At 21.1% G+C, this 19,605-nt stretch overlaps 5 protein-coding genes across 8 annotated transcripts in view; 4 read left to right on the top strand and 1 right to left on the bottom strand.

Moving 5' to 3' along the window:
* The window catches only part of LOC122503812, a 282,660-nt gene extending 277,581 nt beyond the window's left edge, over window positions 1-5,079 (top strand). The window contains exons 1-5 of one of the 2 annotated variants that reach the window (XM_043614526.1): window positions 1,467-1,601; window positions 1,732-1,810; window positions 2,153-2,241; window positions 4,639-4,741; window positions 4,893-5,079. In XM_043614526.1, coding sequence (XP_043470461.1) covers window positions 1,536-1,601; window positions 1,732-1,810; window positions 2,153-2,241; window positions 4,639-4,741; window positions 4,893-5,041 — 486 coding nt within the window. In that variant the 5' untranslated portion in view covers window positions 1,467-1,535 and the 3' untranslated portion in view covers window positions 5,042-5,079. Of the gene's footprint in view, window positions 1-1,466; window positions 1,602-1,731; window positions 1,811-2,152; window positions 2,242-4,638; window positions 4,742-4,892 lie in introns of those variants that run through there. The other variant, XM_043614528.1, reaches the window with a different exon arrangement.
* Window positions 1-19,605, bottom strand: part of LOC122503810 (protein sprint) — a 324,848-nt gene that overhangs the window by 272,602 nt on the left and 32,641 nt on the right. The window lies entirely within an intron of this gene.
* Window positions 6,412-9,759, top strand: LOC122503814. Its single transcript, XM_043614531.1, has 6 exons — window positions 6,412-6,569; window positions 6,892-6,970; window positions 7,368-7,459; window positions 8,893-9,004; window positions 9,122-9,189; window positions 9,658-9,759. The coding sequence occupies exons 1-6, from the start codon at window positions 6,501-6,503 to the stop codon at window positions 9,673-9,675; spliced, it is 438 nt and encodes a 145-aa protein (XP_043470466.1). The 5' UTR covers window positions 6,412-6,500; the 3' UTR covers window positions 9,676-9,759.
* On the top strand, window positions 10,705-12,767 carry LOC122503816 (general odorant-binding protein 83a-like). Its single transcript, XM_043614534.1, has 6 exons — window positions 10,705-10,932; window positions 11,249-11,327; window positions 11,965-12,053; window positions 12,190-12,304; window positions 12,491-12,555; window positions 12,636-12,767. The coding sequence occupies exons 1-6, from the start codon at window positions 10,870-10,872 to the stop codon at window positions 12,651-12,653; spliced, it is 429 nt and encodes a 142-aa protein (XP_043470469.1). The 5' UTR covers window positions 10,705-10,869; the 3' UTR covers window positions 12,654-12,767.
* Window positions 13,744-18,027, top strand: LOC122503815 (B2 protein-like). Of its 2 annotated transcripts, none has more exons than XM_043614532.1 (7): window positions 13,744-13,870; window positions 14,253-14,331; window positions 14,491-14,582; window positions 15,087-15,201; window positions 15,655-15,719; window positions 15,801-15,848; window positions 17,861-18,027. In XM_043614532.1, the coding sequence occupies exons 1-6, from the start codon at window positions 13,808-13,810 to the stop codon at window positions 15,816-15,818; spliced, it is 432 nt and encodes a 143-aa protein (XP_043470467.1). In that variant the 5' UTR covers window positions 13,744-13,807; the 3' UTR covers window positions 15,819-15,848; window positions 17,861-18,027. The 2 variants fall into 2 exon arrangements, with proteins under 2 accessions (XP_043470467.1, XP_043470468.1); XM_043614533.1 differs by having other exon boundaries at window positions 13,780-13,870; window positions 14,257-14,331.

Genomic DNA, 19,605 nt, shown 5'->3' with positions numbered 1-19,605 from the left:
TTCATTAAATAATTTATGAGTAATAATTTGATGATAGTTCTTCAAGAATTAGGTTATTTAAAAAAGAAATTATTGTCAGGAATAGAAAAATTTAAGGTTTTGTATTAGAATTCGTGGTAATTTCTAGTTTATGAGGAAAACTAAAAAGATACCAAAATTCAGAATTTTGTTATGAATTCTAAAAATTTAATTTTTTCCAGTACTTTTCATAAATAAGCACTAAATAATTATTTTACTCTAATTATTACCGACTACTTGTCTATCGTTAAATAAATATTTACTAGAATTTAATAATTTTTCGTTTCCTCTCAGTGGTAAAATGAATAATATTATAAATTAAAGCAATAAATAAATTGTAAACAATTCTTATGTTATTAAATAAAATAAGAAAAAATATTTTTCACTGAAAATTAATTTTAAAAAATTGCCTTATCAGTCAGCCAAATTAAAAATTAATTACAAATCTTTTTAATAATTCAAATTGAAAATTTGTAGTTATTTTTTTAATTTTGCTAATCAGTGAAGAATTAAATTTGACCAATCAGCGAACAATAAAGAAATATCTGAAAATTTTTAGTAATTCCTATTGGAAATTTGCAGTTATTTTTTATTTTTAATTTGAAAAATCAGTCAAAAATGATTGACAACCGAATTTTTTTAAACTGATTTTCATTAAAATTTATATAATTAATTAAAATCGCAATAACAGTCACTGTAATTCAGTCAACTTTTACTAATTCATTATTAGAGATTATTTTTCCCCCTAAAACTATTTTGAAAAAAAAAAATAAAATGATTCTTCAATATTATTTAATTTCGAATAAACTGCAAATATTGCATTATAGAAAAAGGAAATTTTTATCTAAGAAGAAATAAGATAAAATTAATTGAACAAAGAAACAGTTCAATTATCGATCATCGCGAGAAAAGCACTCCGATTAATGGTCCAAATGACTGCCGAGGGTGTGCGCGGATTCTGACCAGATGGCACGAATAAAATTTTCTGTATACAAGATTTCAACATTAGATAAAAGGAATCTTGAAGACAAAGGAATCAATTTAGTAATTAATTTTAACGCCTCACAATTAATTTATTATATTGCAGTAAACACAAAAAATTACTTATTATTAAGTTAATGACAAAATAATGAATATCGTCAAAAATTATAATTATAAAAATATATTAATGTTTTATTATATATTATTATTATTATTATTCAAATTCAAATATTATTATAATTTAATTACAAAAATTTAATAACCTACATGTATAATTGAAAATGTGACATTAATTTACTCTCATTAAAAAAGTGTTTATATAGTAATTTTTTTCTCATAAAAGTACAATTAATATTTTAGGAAGTATTGGGCAAACATAATTTTTCACGAAGTTTATAAATAGGAGAAGCACACGTTAAGAGTAAATTATTTTGGTTTGTTACTTTGTTTGTTAGTTTCTTATTTTCAGTTACATATGTTTAAAAAACAGTTATATTATACAATTGAAATTAAAAATAGTGAAAAATTGTTTAAGAATGAATATTTCTTCGACAATTTTAATAATTTTGATAGGATCATTCTTTAATGAGAGAAATAAACGTGTTAGTAGAATGTTTTTTGTTTTGAAATAAATAATATTTATGCATTTGATAAAATAATTTTTGTGTGTGTTCTTTTTTTCTTAATTCATTGAAATAGAAATTTATTTTAATAGGAAATAATTTATTTTAGGGACTTTCTGATAATATAATAAGAAGTTTATATGCAAGTCTGAAGAAAACGTGTCAATTGCAATTAGGCATTGATCCAGGTAAGTAACATAATTTTTTGAACAATTTTATTTTATTTTTCAACAAAAAAATTTAATTAATTTTTTTTTCTCTTACTGTAATAAATTAAATTAAATTAAATTATTTAAAGTAAAAACAAATAAATAAAAAATATTAAAGTCCTGTGAATCAGTTGGTAAATTTTAATGTAAACTATACATTTTACTAAAATTAGCAAAGGTTAATATTAAGATTAATTAAGTCGACAATTAATTTAGTAAAATTTACTATAAAGAAATTTGTAATGTTCGTCATCACTTTCTGAATTTTTAAAAAGTTACGTTAATTTGTATTATTAATTATTTGAAATTTTATTTCAACAGAATTGTTGGCATTGTTGAGAAAAGAAGGGATTGTTTGCAAAGCAAGAATGAAAACAGGTGTTAAATATATTCACAAATTTTATTACAGAGTAAGTATAGTAATTAATTTCGTTTTTTTTTTATAAAAAATTTTAGTAAAAATTTAATGAAGTCTATTTTTTGTGGGTAAAATTCGATAAATTTTTTTCAGATAAAACTTATTTACTTATTTATTTTTTAAATTGATAAAATTAAATAGTGTAAAGTAAAGGATTTAGTAAAATAGTAAAAGTTGGTAAAAGTTTAGTAAAATAGTTTAGAAGATTATTAAAAATTGCAAATGAACTAATTAGATGTTTTTTTTTTCTTTTATTAACAGATTTGTTCCTACTTTGGCAAACGCATCTTCAAGTAACAATATTACAATCTAAGTAAAATTTTGTATTCCAGCAAATATTAATAGGTAATAATCATTAATTTCTTAAATATATTGTTATTTATTCGTTTATTTATTTAATTATTGTAAACAGTGAAAAAAAGATGTATTTGACTCAGAGCGTACTAAACCAATTATATTTGTTTCTAATAAATATTTTTTTTTTTAAATAAATTTTATTTGGTTCAAAAGACATGTTATGAAGTGCTAAATAAAATTTCTATTTAAAACAAATAAATAATTTAGTAGGTTCTGTGAAAAATATACTTTTATTTGATTCAGATAAATTATATTTGATTTAAATAAAATATTTCTTTTGATGAAACAATATTTTACTTTGTTATTTATTATTTTATTATTTATTATTTTGTAAACATAATCAAATGTCAACATTCAAATAATTATGTACTTTGTTTATAATAATATAAACAAAGTTCAGAATTATTTGAATGTAAAAAAATTTTTATTGCAAAGAAAATTTTATTTATTTAGTACATAAATTTTATTAAAGAAAAATGTTACACATTTAGTACAATAATTTTATTTATTTTGTTCAAAAAATTATTAAGCAATGTCTACTTAAAAAAAATTTTTTTTTTTAATTTAAATCAAATTAAAATTAATAGCGTAATAAAATATTTAAATAATCAAATCAAAATTTGAATAATAAAGCAAGAAAATAATTTTCGGAAAAAAAAATTTAGGAAAAACGAAAAGTAGCGAATAAAGTTTCAAAAAGTAATGAAGTTCAATCATAAATACAGTCTTTTTAATTTCATTAAATTTTTATTAATATTTTTACGTTCCTAATCTAATTAGTATTAATCTTTATTTTTTAAAATAATTTTCATTAATCTTTGTTAATTATTAATGTTTATCAGTTTTTATTTACACTGAAAAACTGTTATTTGATTCAAAATTTCAAATAATAATTATTCAATAATAATTTTGTCTTCTCATCAAATATATATTTATTTGAGTGAAATAATTTTTATTTGTGTCTATTAAATCGTATTTGCTCCAAATACTGAAATTATTAATTTATTTGAGTGAAATACTTGAATCAAATAATTTTTTTTCAGTGTATATTAAATAAACTTAAATTTTTATTATTCATTTAACAAAAATTGTCATTTTATTACTATTATATTAAACAAATTTTATTGTTATTATTATTATTAGCTATTATACAGTTATTAACAGATGAGTAAAATATTGAAACTAATGATTATAAAGTCATTTAATTATTTAATATGATCTACTTTTTTTTATCATTCATTGTAATTATGAACGTACTACATTATGATTTTTGTTAATACTTATACATGAACTACTTGAAATTATCATGTCAAGCGGATGAAAAGATCTGATGACAGTGGTCTTGAAATAATGACTGTCTGCTTTAATATGGCTCAAGTCATTAGGAACTAACAAGCTTATGATTTTTCATAGGATCCTCAGAGGACAATTGTCTTCTGTTGATTCAGTATCATAGTAAAAATAGAAGAACAAATTTTTTTTAAATTTTCAAAAATTTATATCTATTGCTTAATTATTCTAATTAACTGAATCAATAAATACAAAAATTTTGTTTAAAAATTGTAAAATTCATTTCATTATTTTACATACATATTTCATTTATTATTATTATTTGTAATTTAATCTTACAATTAAAATTAAAAACCAAATATTTAAAAAATAAAAAATATTACATATAATATTAAATAAAGTGAAAACTTAATTAAAAAAAATAAAGTAAAATAGAAAACAAATTGAAAAAATAATCTACGAATTGAAATAAAATTGAAATCTAAAGGTCAAACAGTAAAGCGATAATGGCATTTAAAGACGTAAGTGTTAATTGGTTAATAACAGTGGAAATAGTGAAGTGTTTTTTTATTTATAATCTAGAGTAATTTTAAATCTGGTAAAAGAACAATTTTTAATTTACGTTTACATTATTTCGAGTGGAATAATTAATTATTGTAATTAATAATTGAATTAATTTTTAATAATTTTTTTCCCATTAGATTTTAGTAATATTTTTATAATAGAAATTTTTAATTTTCAGAACGAAAATGGAGAATTGGATTTAAGTTTGGTTGAATCGCTCTTTGATTTATTTCCCGAATTGAAAACAACTTATTCTGTCATTACGCGATGTGTTGCAATGAGTGAGTTTTTTCTCAAATTAAAAAGTACAATTTCATAAATATTGAATAAAATTTAATAAGAATTAAATTGAATAAAAATTTTATCACAATTCAGTAAAGTTTAATGAAAATTTTTAAAAAATTAATAATTTACAAGTTTATTTAATTTAAGGTGAAGACTATTACAGTGCTGCTACGAATTTTATAAAAAATATCTACGATGAAGATACGGATGTTTTGTACAAAATGTTGGATACATTTTTCAGTTTCATGAGTGATTTCAATTCAATTTTCACCAAAACTTATCTAAATACGAAGTGAACAATTTTTTGTTTAATATTAACGCACTGAAGATAAAATATTTATTGAAAAAAATAAAAAAAATAAATTTTTTTGTATTTATTTTGACTGCATAGTATATTTTTTTAATTTATTATAAAATATTTATTTCAAAGGTTGGCATTTTTTCGTGACAAAATAGAAGTATATATATATATAATTCTAAGTAATAGTCCAAGTGAATAATTTTTTATGTAATTTTTTTATAATCGTTTATTTTCGTAACAATTTTTGGTTTCGAAAATTGCCAATTGCCAAAGAATTGTGTCTTATAATTTTGTCTTTAAAATTACTGTCTGTAATTACTGTCTGTGTCTTATTACGTTTTCAACAAAACTGTGAAATTACTACAAAATGTATAAAAAATAATTGTTTTTAAATTGTAGACTACAGTGATCAATTTTTGAATTAATAATCAATGAATTAATTTATTAATAATATTAATACTACAAAAAACACGTCAAATTAATAATGAATTAAATGTTGAAAAATTTTCTAAAAAAATGATAGTTAAAACAGGCTTTCTTCAACGAATATACGATTATGGAATAATAACGTATTTATTATTGGACTATAATAGATACTATTTTTCTTCAATTGTAAAAGAATTTTATGTGTGTCTCATACGTTTATGGGAAAATAACATCTATCATAATTGTATGATATTGAAAAGATTTTTTCGCAATTGTCAAAAAATTCGATCTTAAAATTTTGTCTGAAAAATTACTGTAAACTGTGACTGAGATTACTATATAACAAATAATTTACTACAAAATGTTTAGAATAAAAAAAAATGTATAAAATTGTAAACTGCGACAATCATCTTTTTAATTAAGGATGTAATGTAATACACTGAATGAAGTATTTAGTAATATTAATAATATTACTAATATTAATAAATTAATTATTAAATAAAATTAATATTAATTATTATTATTAATAATTATAAGAAACGATTTTTCTAAAAGTTATTGATTATAAAATAATTTATTATTATACATTTTTTACTATTTAGGAAATAATAAAAACGAAATAGTTTATAATGAAAATAAATTAATTAAAAGATATAAATAAAAATAAATGGCTTAAAATAATAAAATTGTATCTAAAAATATGAGTTTTTTGCGAATAAAAAATGAATTCTTTAGACGAATAAACGTTTATGAAAAAATAAAATTTTCTGGTGTTGCGCGTATCGCGTGACTACTTACAGAAATTACCTACCCACCGCTATTTCATTTAATTCCTTAATTATCCTTTAATCAATCCATTCATAATTTCATATTTCAGTTGATAGCTTTATTTTCCTGCACATGTATAAAAGCGTTTGGCACCAATTTTTTTCCTCGCAATACAATAGAAATCCGCAAATTGTTTGTCAAGTAAAAAATTCGTAAAAATTTTTAAAAAATTTTTTTTAAATTTAAACAAAAAATAAAAAATGAAAATTATGTTAATTAGCAGAACGTTAATTATTATACTAGTGATATGTTTCCAAAACATAGAAGGAGTATGATATTTTTTCTATTCTAAATTAATGTTAAATTTTAAATAAAAAATAGTAATTCTAAAAATTAAAAATAAAATAAAAATATTATTACAATAAAGTGATTTAAAAAAAAACGTTAGAATAAAGTTTTTAAAATGATAAAATTTGTAGAAAAATTTGAGTTTTTATTTTTTCTGTTAAATATAATTGTATGTGTTCGAGTTACGAAAACGTAGAAAAGAAAAAAAGTAGTAAATTAGTTGGTAAATTTAAATTATTTTTCATTCATTAAATTACGGTTTATAATAATATTGTGTTCAATTTTCATGTAATGGAATAAAAGAAAATGAATTTCGAGCAATTAGTAAAAGCTGGAAAACCAGTAGGAAAAACGTGTCAAAGACAAACTGGTTGTCCTATTGGTATGTAATAAAAAAGTTCCTTTTTCACATATTTCTAAAATTAAAGTAAATTTAATTCCATAAATTTATCTTTTAAAAAGTAAAGGACAATTTTTCTGTATTTATGTTTAAAAAATTTTTTTAAATATGTGACCCTCCTCGAGAAAAGGGACCTTATTTACTCTTGTCATAAGGTCCCTTTTCTCGTGGAGCGTCACATATATGTAATAAACTTATATACCTAATAATAATCATTATGAAAAAACATTAGAAGGATCATTACAATTCTGTATTATTAGAATAACACCGAGTGATGCATTTAAATATTATTATTAATTATAATAATGATCATTAATAATAAAAATAATAGTAATAATAATAATAATAATAATAATATGTTAAATTTAAATTATAATAGAGCTGATCCAAAATGCAAAAACTAAAGGAGAATTTCCACCGGTTCCGGAACTGCAGTGTTATTTCAAATGTCTATTCATTGCAATGGGTATTGTAAGTGAAAAATTATTTTTTGTTTAAATAGTTTTTGAGGCGAAGATGGAAAAAATTAATTTATACATTCTTTAGTATATAAATAAAATAACAGTAGTAAATCAATAATATACAAGGTTGTCACAGGTCAGAAAAGTCGGAGAGAAGTCAGGGACTTTTATTAAAAGTTCTGGAAAAAAATTAATTTTTTAAATTTATAAGAAAATTCTGAATTTTTGTGTCTTTTCTTTTTTGTTTTTCTCATAAACTATCAAATTACTACGAATTCTAATACAAAACCTTCAATTTTTTTCTATTTCTGGACAATAATTTTTTTTCAAATAACTTCATTCTTGAACAACTATAATAAAATTATTACTTATAAATTATAATTTACTATGAATAATTTTACTTAAATATTTCAAAATTAATTGAATTTTTGAAGAGTTACGTTTACAATTTTCATAAATAGATCAACTTCAAAAGGTTTTAATTTGAAATTTTATAAAATTTCAATTTTTAATGAATTTCATGAGAAATTTTTAAAAAACTGAGATTCTTGAAAAATTTTAATAATTCAAATTCATCTAAATTTAGTTAAATTTATTAATATATAATTAATTAATTAACATAATTGATTTATTGAAGAATTTTAGTTAAAAACACTAAAAAAATAGAATTTTTGAGAAGTTACAAATGATTGCAGAAATTCAATTATTTTCAAAATTAAAAAAAAATTCTTCACAGAAATTCAATTATTTATCATTTTCAAAAATTTTCCTCAATTCAATAATTTTCTATATCTACTATTTTAATAAAATTGTTTAAAAGAATTCAATTATTTAAAAAAAAATGTTGTTAAAATTCTATGCAAACATTTAATTACTTTCATAAATAATAGAAATTTTTCAAGAATTCAAATATTTACAAATTTTTCATAAATTTCTTAGCACTACCTAATATTTAATTTTTTTAAACAATAAAATTTTCTACAGAGAGTCAATTATTTTTATAAATAATAAAAATTTTTTTAGGAATTCAATAATTTTGATAAATATTAAAACTTATCGCAGAATTTCAATTATTTTTAAATACAATTTTAATAAAATTACTCGAAAAATGTAATTATTCTTAAAAATTTTATTAAAATTTATCAAAAGAATTCAATTACTTAAAAATTTCTTGACAAAATTCTTCGTGAGAATTCAATTTTGAGAAACATTTAATTATTCAATAAATTATTTATTTTTGTATTTAAATAATTGAATTTTCGTAGAATTTTCTAATAAAAATATATTTAGAGATTAGATTATTATAAGAATATTAATTATATAATTAATAATTTATAATGTGTATTGTATTAAACTTTTATTATATATTAAATATTTCTCCTTCCACAAACTTTTAAATTTTTTTAGATGATTTGAAAAAAGTATTAATAACACTTTTTACAGATTAAAAACGACAAAATTTCTGAGGATGCCTTGAATGCTCAAATGGCAATAATGCTTACTGAAGATTTAGCTGAAAGATTGAAAGGCATGGCTTCTGTTTGTATACCTGAGGGTGAGTTAGAAAAATAAAGGAAAAATAAACTTATAATTATAATTCAATTAAACAAATAATTAACAAAAAAAAAAAAAATGAAAACAGTATTTTTATTCGTATAATGTTTTTTTCTAGCAACAAGTCCAAATATTTGTGAAGCTGCTTATCAATATACTACTTGTGGTTACAAATACGACTCTTCGGTTCGTTAATTTTTACAATTTAATTACTAAAAATTATTTATAGTTGAAACTTGTTCTACTTTTCGTTTTTTCGAATATTTATTTAAAAACTTTTACTATTTTTATACTGTAAAAACTAAATGGTTAGAAATCTTTGTTACTTTTTGCTATTTCCAGAGTAAAGCTTAGTATTTCTGTATAGTAAATTTTTTTATTTTCGTTTTAAACTTTACTCTATTTTCTTTATTATTTTTTATTACCTAAAACTAATTTTTACCAAAATTTGATACTAAAATTCCAAATTACTTTCGAAATAATAGAATTTATTCCGGAAATATAGTAAAATTTGAGATAGAAAATTCCAAACAGTTTATTTTTTAATATAAAAGTACAGTAAAAATTACGTTATTGATTTTTTTTTTAATGTAATATATAAAAAAATTAATATTCTTTGAAAATAAAAACTAAATTATCTCTTTAATTTTACAGCTCTACTTTTTCCCGTGAGCAATGAAGAAATTATGTAAATGGATTCAGTAATATTGTACATATAGAAGTAATAAATAAAAGGCTGCAGAAGACAAATAAAAATTAACGTCTTGAGAGTGTAATACATTTTTATGATTTTGTAATGTAAACTATTTTGTTTAAACTTTATTTATCTTAGACAATTCGCTTTTTATTAATATTAATAAATTTGTTTAGTATTCATTACAATCAAGTTTTTGAGCTTAGTGCATGAACTTGTTCCCCCACTCCTGCGCAGAAAAGTCTCGCAGTCCCTAACCAATGGCAAGCGTGAGTTGTGGGGCAGCATTAAAAACTCGTCTTTCTATTTGATAACTAATTTTGCTTTTTTTTTTGTTTTTTTTTTGTTTTACTAATAATTGTTAATGAAATTAATATACTAATATTTTAATTATTTAATAATTATAATTTTAATATTAATGATAATGAAATTATTATATTTTTTATTATTAATTATTACTAAGAAATAATAACAATAAAACAATTAGTAATGGATCATTACTAAAATGTATTTGTATCACTAATATAACGTATAGATGCAAATAAATATATTTATTAATAAATAATAATAATATCACTGCTCGTGAAATCGTCATAAATAATAAATTTTATTTTATATATTTTTTAATATATAGAAAAGTACAACACTCTCTAAATCCAAATTAATAAAAAATCATTCATTAACTTAAATAAACAAGCTTTTTTTACTAATTTTCACTAAACTATTTATATCTTATTCAAAATGTCAAATTTTTTTTACAAAGATTTTTAACAAATTATTATTAATAAAATAAATAGCAATTAAAATTAATTTAAATAAAGAGGATTTTTAATTACTGAAGATTTAGAATAGATTAAAAGACACTAAAAAATTCGAATAAAAAGTTGAAAAAAGATATGAAAATGTAGTTTAAAAATGTACAATGTATTAATGTTGGGTTTTATTCATACCTCTCTTATAACATATTATTTGCAAAATTAGATCTGCAAAAATTCCCTCCACAATTTGAATATTATTCTTTTTTTTTAAACCTCCTTTAAACTGTAACCGGAAATTTCTAATTTCAATTACTGCCAATGCAAGATGATATAAAAGAAGTTAATGCCGTCTTATCCAATAGTTTATTAGATGAAGTTCAAAAGTGTTAAAGCAACAAAATTAATTTTTCAAAAATGAAACTACACATTTTTATTGGATCAGTTTTTTTAATAGTTTTAATAAATAATGTTGATGGGGTAATTAATTTGATTATCAATAAAAATAAGTCAAATATTTCTCTTAAATAAGAGGAAAATATATTTAAAATTTTTTTATTAAATTAGAATATTTATTCTTTTTTTCTTAAAGTAGTTAGCAGCAATCTTGAAAATAAATTTATTTATATTTGTTTTTGTCTGAAATTGATTATTTATTTATTTCTCTAAATAAATGAAAACTTGCAACAATATTGTGATATTTTACAATTGAAACATTTTTGTAAAATTTTATAATTTCACGACCCTTGTTTTATTAAATAATATAAACAATTTTATTTTTGTAAATTCATAAAAGAAATTCAATGTGGAAGGATTGAAAAAAATGACAAAACCTCTAAGGGAACCGTGCATTCAACAATCGGGTGTTTCTCCAGGTATGTAACCCTCGTACATTTATAAATATATATTTTTATATTCAAAATAATTAGGTATAATATAAATTATATTTTTTTTTGGAAATTATAAAAATGTATTTTATTATTTTATAAAAGAATGAGTTTTTGGATTTATTATTTAATTTAGAAGATATTTTTGGTCAAATAATCCAAATGATGTAAATTTTCAATTATTATTTATTAAAACTCGACATTTCGATGACAGTCGTCATCCTTTTCAAGAGATTAACATAAAATATGTAAATAAATAAATTTGTTTTTCTTAAAAAAAAACCCCTTTAGTGAAAGTTAATTATTTTTAAATAATATAATAGAAAAATATTTTATTATTTATATTAATTTCTATTTACAAAAATCTAATATGAGAAAAGGATCCAAAATGACGCAACATAGGCAACAAAAAAATATTGCCTTAATTTTCAGAGGCAATAGTTGTCAAATTATTTTAATATTGCAGTGAAATATTTCAAATCTTGCAATGAAATAAAAAATTGTAAATTTATAATACATAAAAATATTTCCTACTGACTTAGTAGAAATTTAACTGGAAATTTTTCCTAAAAAAGCATAAATAATTATTTGCATAATGGTATAATTTTCGTTCTCCATTATTTAGAATTGGTTGATGAGGCAAGAAATGGAAATTTCGCAGACGATATGGAACTAAAGTGTTACTATATGTGTCTTATGCAAAAGCTTAAAGTTGTGAGTAATAAATTCAGAGAAAGTAACAAACTAAATTAAGAAATAATAAATGAACATAAAGTAAAATAATTTTAAAAAAATGTTTTAATTAAAAAATTATTTAAAATTTTTATTTCTTTTTTATAAATTATTTTAGATTAAAGGTGGAAAACTTACTGTGTCTTCTATAAAGGCACAAGCTGCAGCTTTAATGGAAGACAGTCTCGCTGCTCGAGTAATTGAATTGATAGATGCTTGTGAAGAATCAGCTGGTAAGAAGGTTTTTTTTTAATTTTCAAAAAGAATTTACGTTTAGAATTTTTTTCTGTTACAATAAAGAAAAAATTGGTTTAATTGTTTCAACAAAATTTGTTTTTTCTATCTTTACATATTTAGAGATAATAAAAAAATTTTTGGTACTACAAGAAAATACGAATTTCTAAAAATTTTTTTTTCAGTTCATGACGATTTATGTGAAGCATCATTTAGATATGTGAAATGTGCTATTGATTTTGACAGCACTGTAAGTAAAATTTCCAATATCATTTACAACAAATGCATAAGCAATATATTTCTAATTTACGGATTTATTTTATTTTCCAGTTAAATTTCTTCCCGTAATTCAAAAAGGAATATAACGTGACGAGAAAATATGTGTGTAAAGAACTATTATTTTCAATTTTCTAAAAAAATAAATTATTATTCTAATGTAATAAAAGCAAGTTGTTCATTTTATGACCAATTTGTTTCTTCTTTTAAAAAAAGCAAAAAATGTTCATGTTTTTAATATAATTTTTAAATTGTTTTACGAATTTTTTGGTGAAATTCAAACTTAATGCTAATCGCTTTATTTTTTATTGTAGAATTATTATTTTAAAGAGTAAAAATAATTTTTGAAAAAGTACAAAATTTGATTTCTTTAATTAAAAAAATGATTCATCAAACAATGGAAAATTTTTTTTAAAAAAATAGAGAGTGAAAATGTTTTTCTCATGAGCAAGAAAAATAAAATAGTTTCTTTAAAATTTCTATACCAATTTTAGTAAACATTCTGTAAAAAAGAGACAGTAATAAAAAAAAAAGCAAATTAATATGAGTAAAATAACCTATTTTTTCTCCCACTTTATTTGTAATATATTTTCTTCATTTCGTTTATGAGCGAATTTTTATCCAACCGGTAATTTCAAGAACTGCATTGGTGCGAAATTCAAAAAAGAAAAAATTAATTAGTAATATATTTATTAATTTGTAATATATAATTAATTAATAAATATCCATAAAAATAATTGTATAAATTTCTACTTTATTATTTACTAGAATTCACGTACAAATTCTATTCCATTATTAATGTAGAAAATATTCACAAGATTTTATATAAAATCGTTCCATATGAATATTCGAGTAAAATTAAATGAAATTTTTTTATGACATGGAAATTTTAAGAAGTTTATATTAAGTACACTTGACAAATACATCGTATACTTATCGGACCATATTATTTAAGAACGACAATTTTGTCGAAGGCACTGAATATTCTTTTACTCTAAAATTAAAATTGACTAGTAAACGTCTCTTACAACATATTTAAATTTGTAATTTTGTAGTGAACACATAATTGCAGAAATTAAATAAATTTTTCAAAATGTCTTTTGTGTTTATAATCGGAAGTGGCTAATTTCAGGTTTAAGGCAAGGTGAAATGATATAAAAGATCGTCTCATGAAATAGATTATTAGTTGAAGTTTCAAAGTGATAAAACAAAGACAAATAGAAAAGATGAAAATTAACATTATTTTTGGATTGATTTTTACAATGTTTTTAATAAATAATGTTCATGGGGTGAATAACTTGATAAGATCCTAAATTTCATTTCATAAAAGTGCAATTAAAAATAACTAATTATTTATATAATTATAAGAATTTTATTTCTAGTTAATTTAAAATTACTGTTACGCAAAAATTTTTTTTTTATTTTCTTATATTAAAAAGTTGTTTTCCGATTTAATAAATATTTCGTAAAGGATATCTTTACAAATTATTTGATAAAAAATTAAAGATCATAATTTGAATTATTTACACTTTTATTATAATTACAATAATGTATAATTATTTATAAACATGATATTGTGAATTATAAATAATAAATAAAAAATTATAATTATAATTTTATAAACAACTCCAAAAATTAATAGACTTTACTATTTTTGTAATTTCATGAAAGAAAGTTAGTATGGAAGGATTGAGAAAAATGGTAAAATCCTTTAAAGCACCTTGCATTGAGCAATCAGGAGTTTCTCCAGGTATTTTTGTTAATTAAAAATTCTAACATTTTCAATCGATTTTATTATTTTTAAAATTTAATGATAATAAAAAGTTTGAATTCTTTTTTTCTAAATTAAAAGAAAGAAATGTCAAATGCAAAAAAGATGTATAAAAAATTTCTTCTCGGTAATATTTAGATTTAATTGTCGAAGCACATATTGGTGGAAATTTCGTAGATGATCCACAATTCAAGTGTTATTTAATGTGTCTTTTCAAAAAATTTAAAACAGTAAGTGAAAAATTAAAAAATAGTGATTAAAATAGTGATTTAAAAATCCTACAACCTATACAGTTATATATAATTAAATGATTATTTTAATTCCAAGAGAATTTATTATACTGAAAAAAAATTTAATTGATTCAAATAAATATTTACATTAATAAAATAGTTTTTATTTAAGTCAAACCAATTGAGGCCTTGTATCCAATAACTCGCCCGACGCTCGGAGGAACGCGCAACTGCCAGTCAGTGAGCAGTGAGCGCCTCTGGGCCACTCACTGCTACCTGACTGGTATTAGCGCGTGCCTTCGAGCGTCGGGCGAGTTATTGGATCCAAGGCCTCAATTGAATTTGAACCTTTCAATGTCAGCAAATACTATTTAATTGTCTTAATAAAAAATTATTTGATATAAAAATTATTTGATATAAAGAAATATTTATTTGACAATAGAAAAGTAACCGTTATAATTTGAATAAAAATAAATATTTTTAGTGTATAAAAAATTGTTTTAGATTAAAGATGGAAAACTTTCAACATCTACTATGAAATCACAAATTCAATCTTTAGTCGAAGAAAATACTGCTAGTCGAATAATTCAATTGTTGGAAGCTTGTGATCATTTAACCGGTAAGAAATTAATAATTTTTCTAGAAAACATACAGAATTATTATAATTTTTTTTTATAATAATAATAATAATAATAATAATAATAATATAAAAAATTATAAAAAATAAAGGCATTATATAATTCCTTTATAATTAAATTTCAAATTATTAGGTATACTTTATTTTAGTTATTATTTTGAATTAATTTAGAAAAATATAATACAAACAAACTTTTTATTTAATTAAAGCAGATGTATTAAAATTTACTCTGTAAAAATAATCAAAACTTGACAGTTTATCAGATTTTAGGCAATTTTTTAATTAATCAATTTTAATATTTACAAAACTATTTTTTAAATAATATTGTAAAATTATAAAAATTACATTTCTTTTAATTATAAATATTAAAATTTGTTATTATTATAAAAATATTTATATATTTTATCAAAATTTTTATAAATATTGTTTTTCCAGTTCATGAAGACCTTTGTGAAGCTTCATTTGCATATTGCAAATGCTATTATGAGATTGACAGTAGTGTGAGTACAAATTACGTATTAAAGAATATCAATTTTCTAAGTAGTAACGTTTATAATTCTCATAATGTCTTTTATTTTCAGTTTTATATTTTCCCATAAAGATAAATGAACAACGATGAGAACACATATGTACGTAAAAATTTCAATTATTTGATAATTGTTGCAACTTTTCTCAGAACATAATTTTTTTTCCATAAACGGAATAAAAATAATAAAAATAATAAAAATAATAAAAATAATAATAATTATTATTATTATTATCCGTTGTTTGATTTTCCCTAGCGCACGTCAAGTTTCAAAATGTCTAATTCAAAATGGTGGAAAAAATTAAAAATAGATAAAATTTACTTGAAACTTGTTTGTTTAAAAATTTTTTGTTTTAGTCCACTTTTTGATGATGAAAGATCAATAGAATATTTTTTTTGATAGAAATAAAGTTGAGAAGTGATTGGTTAGATCATAATTTTCAATGTATCATATTGTATATATGCATGTAGAGGAAAATGGATAGGGGTGACGCTGGAAAAAAAGTGAAAACTGCCAACCCCTATGTTTGTGGTTAATACGTATTCGCGGAACGTCCACGAGGACCATAAGCGTTATATATTGGCACACCAGGCGAGGCCCGAATTCCTGGTTACTACGTGAAATTAACATTGTTAGGATTCCGCACGACCGTAGTAAATCATGAAACGGCCTGACCAAAGAGCCCTAAACTATCTCACATCTAGTCAAATAAAAGGCTCTTTTGCTTACGCATATAAATGCATAATAAATAATCGAAATTTTCAAATTTATCGACTAAAGAGGAGAATTTTATATACTTTCGTAATGATAAACAGAAATTTTCAAATTGAGCTGATTAAACAATGAAAATAGATTAAAAATAATTATAATTCACTATCACTCATTTTAATTATTAATTATTATTTATTTATTTATTAATTTCAAGGGAGTCGAATAAATTTTGTTTATACATTGGTAAATGTAGACGTAATTATAAATAACGGTGTATTATTTCGATTTTTGATCGAAATGCAATTCAACCCCTAAAATGTATACAATTGTAGTTGATCGCGATATTAGCGATGAAACATAATAATAACAAAAGAGGATTAAAACAGTAAGCCAACAAATTCGAAAATTATGCTAAGCCATGCGAAATGGTGATAATTGCACTGGCATTTATCTATCAAATATGAAATTTCACGGTTAAAGAAACTTACACGAAAAAAATGTTTAGTAGAATAATTTATTTTTTATGTACACAAAAAGGAAACTGTTTGTTTATTTAATAAAAATTGGGATTATGTTGAATTTCTTTTATAGACGAAATTTTCAACTTTCTTTTATGTGTGAATTTTTTTAAATAAATAAATGTCGACACATTTGTTTATTTAAAAAAAATTCTGGAGAAAGTTACCTAGAAAGTAAAAAAAATTTTTGGTTATATTTATAATTTTTGAAATAAAAACACAAAGAAAATTAAATCTAGATATAATTCACTGATGCTTTTAAGTCTTTATTACATTTAAAATAAATACTAAAAATTAATTTTAGTGTTACGCAATTAGACAGAAATTGTGACGCGCTCCTATAAGAAGCATGTAATTTAAGGTTATCTTTGTCATATTTTAACCTTAATTAAAAGTTTCTGTTTAATTCTGTAAAACTAAAATCAGTTTTTTTATTAATTATTTTATATGCAAAGAAGATTATATTCAGAATTAATCTACTCCGAGTATGTTTATTCTAAAAATTACAAAAATAACCTAAAATTTTTTGCTTCTTAGGTACTTTTCTTCGGAACGCGTCACAAATAAATATTAAATTAAAAAATAAAAATAGAATTAAATACAATAAATTTTTTTTGTGTAATTAAAAATATTTTTAATTCTTCATAACGCAATTAATTAGTGTTAATTTCTATTTTTTAATATTCGAATTAAAAAAATATCAGTCAGTAATTATTATTTTTTTATATCAATACAAATTTTATATTGTAATAATATTTTTAATAATATAATTATCCGTCTCATTGTTTAGTGTAATAACGCAAGAAAAATAAATATAAATAAATAAATAAAATTAAAATAAATAAATTTTCATTTTGCGCTAATCAGATAAAAACTGTCCGACAGATGGCGGGGAAATGCTGCTTATGAACGAGTTGGAGTGGTAGGGATTTGAGAACCAATGGCTCGTCGAGATTCTTTAATTAGATTTTCCACTCCTAATTTTATTTTCTCCTGCTGTTTATTAATTACCAATGAATTTTTTATAATCCTATTATATATTATATTTATAATAAAAAATGTGAAAAATGTAATAAGAATAAAAAGAATGTTTAATAATTTTGAAATATTCGCTTTTGTTTAAAACGTTTTTTATTTATTTTGTAATAAAAAGAAACGAAAATAAATTTTTATTTCAATGTGTTTTTTTTTGCGAAAGCAAGTAAATAATTGCGGAAAATAAATGAATTTTTTAAGCGTCCTTTGAGTCGTAATCGGAAGTTCTTAATTTTAGGCTTAAGACAAATTCTGGATGATATAAAGGAAGATTATCTCTTCTCTTCAAAAAGATTATTAAATAGAGTTAAATTATTTTTAGTCCAGAAAAAAATTGTAAAATTCGTTATTTTTCTAGTTTATAAAGATTTACAATTTAATTCAGTTAAAAGTTGAAACAAAACAAAAATAGTAAATGAAAATATTTTTCACGTAAGTAAGAAAATTGTGATAACCAAGTCGAAAATTATATTGAATTTAATTAAAATTTACTAGAATGTATATTTTTCCATAGCAATAGCAGAATAATTCTACATAGAAATCCTAGTTAATATTATGAACAATTTCACTATAGAGTAATTTCTATAAAATTTCTATACCAATTTTAATAAACATGCTGTAAAAGAAGAGAGAGTAAACAAAAACAAAAGTAAACTTTCCTCATTTCGTTTATGAGCGAATTTTCATGCCATCTAGGCGGTAATTTCAAGAACTGAATTGGTGCGAAATTTAAAACAGAAAAATTTAATTAGTAGAATATTAATTAATTTATAATATATAACACAGGTTTTTTTTAAAATCGAAAAAACTACCCTTAAATGTATTTAAATTCAAAGTTTAAAATAAAAAAAAAAAAAATGAAAAAACCGATTGTTTCTAAAACTGAACAATAAATTTATGTACTTCTATTACAACAATTTAAAAACACCCCAATTTTTTGTTTATATTAAAGAAAACTACCCTTAAGAGGATAAATTCAAACTTTACTGGAAAAAAATAAAAAAAAAGATTAACTTTTTAAAGGGAAACATACGTTTCTGTATTTTTATTTTAACAACTGAAAACATCATAAAAATTGCTCCATCACCCTTAAATTTTTTATATAAAAAAACTACCCTTAAAAGGAAAAACCCAGAGTTTACTAGAAAATAATGAAAAAAAATTAATTTTTTAAACAGAAGCATACGTTTCTGTATTTTTGCTCTCACAACTAAAAAGCAGCGACATCAGAATTAAATCACCTCCCTCCAATTTTTCTTAAATTGAAAAAACTACCCTTATATGGATAAACTCAGACTTTGAAGGGAAAAGTGATGTTTTAATTCTGACATTGCTTTTGGGTTGTTGAAAGAGAAGTATATAAATTTATTGTTCTGTTTTGCAACGCAATCTGTTATTTAATTTATTTTTTACTTCAAACTTTGAATTTGAACATTTAAGTGTAGTTTTTTCGATTTAAAAAAAATAGAGAGTGATGGAGTAATTCTGACTTCATATTCGTTTTCAGCAGGCAAAAATACTATAAAACATGTAGGTCTGATTCAATAAACAGACCACTTTTATTTTTTTTGTGTGCCTGTGTAATTAATTAATAT

The sequence above is a fragment of the Leptopilina heterotoma genome, unplaced genomic scaffold, assembly GCF_015476425.1.
Source record: "Leptopilina heterotoma isolate Lh14 unplaced genomic scaffold, ASM1547642v1 Lhet_27, whole genome shotgun sequence".
Lineage (NCBI taxonomy): Eukaryota > Metazoa > Arthropoda > Insecta > Hymenoptera > Figitidae > Leptopilina > Leptopilina heterotoma.
Note: the sequence above shows the minus strand (reverse complement) of the source record. Positions and strands in the feature narration are given on the sequence as shown.

What these genes read in the sequence shown, in the direction of transcription:
- LOC122503815 (XM_043614532.1), top strand. Translation starts at nt 13,808, where the DNA reads ATGAAAATTAACATTATTTTTGGATTGATTTTTACAATGTTTTTAATA. An exon ending in GCAATCAGGAGTTTCTCCAG is followed by an intron (nt 14,332 to 14,490) that starts GTATTTTTGTTA and finishes GGTAATATTTAG; the next exon opens with ATTTAATTGTCGAAGCACAT. An exon ending in TTTTCAAAAAATTTAAAACA is followed by an intron (nt 14,583 to 15,086) that starts GTAAGTGAAAAA and finishes AAATTGTTTTAG; the next exon opens with ATTAAAGATGGAAAACTTTC.
- LOC122503816 (XM_043614534.1), top strand. Translation starts at nt 10,870, where the DNA reads ATGAAACTACACATTTTTATTGGATCAGTTTTTTTAATAGTTTTAATA. An exon ending in TAATAAATAATGTTGATGGG is followed by an intron (nt 10,933 to 11,248) that starts GTAATTAATTTG and finishes AATTCATAAAAG; the next exon opens with AAATTCAATGTGGAAGGATT. An exon ending in TTATGCAAAAGCTTAAAGTT is followed by an intron (nt 12,054 to 12,189) that starts GTGAGTAATAAA and finishes AAATTATTTTAG; the next exon opens with ATTAAAGGTGGAAAACTTAC.
- LOC122503814 (XM_043614531.1), top strand. Translation starts at nt 6,501, where the DNA reads ATGAAAATTATGTTAATTAGCAGAACGTTAATTATTATACTAGTGATA. An exon ending in GTTTCCAAAACATAGAAGGA is followed by an intron (nt 6,570 to 6,891) that starts GTATGATATTTT and finishes ATGGAATAAAAG; the next exon opens with AAAATGAATTTCGAGCAATT. An exon ending in TATTCATTGCAATGGGTATT is followed by an intron (nt 7,460 to 8,892) that starts GTAAGTGAAAAA and finishes CACTTTTTACAG; the next exon opens with ATTAAAAACGACAAAATTTC.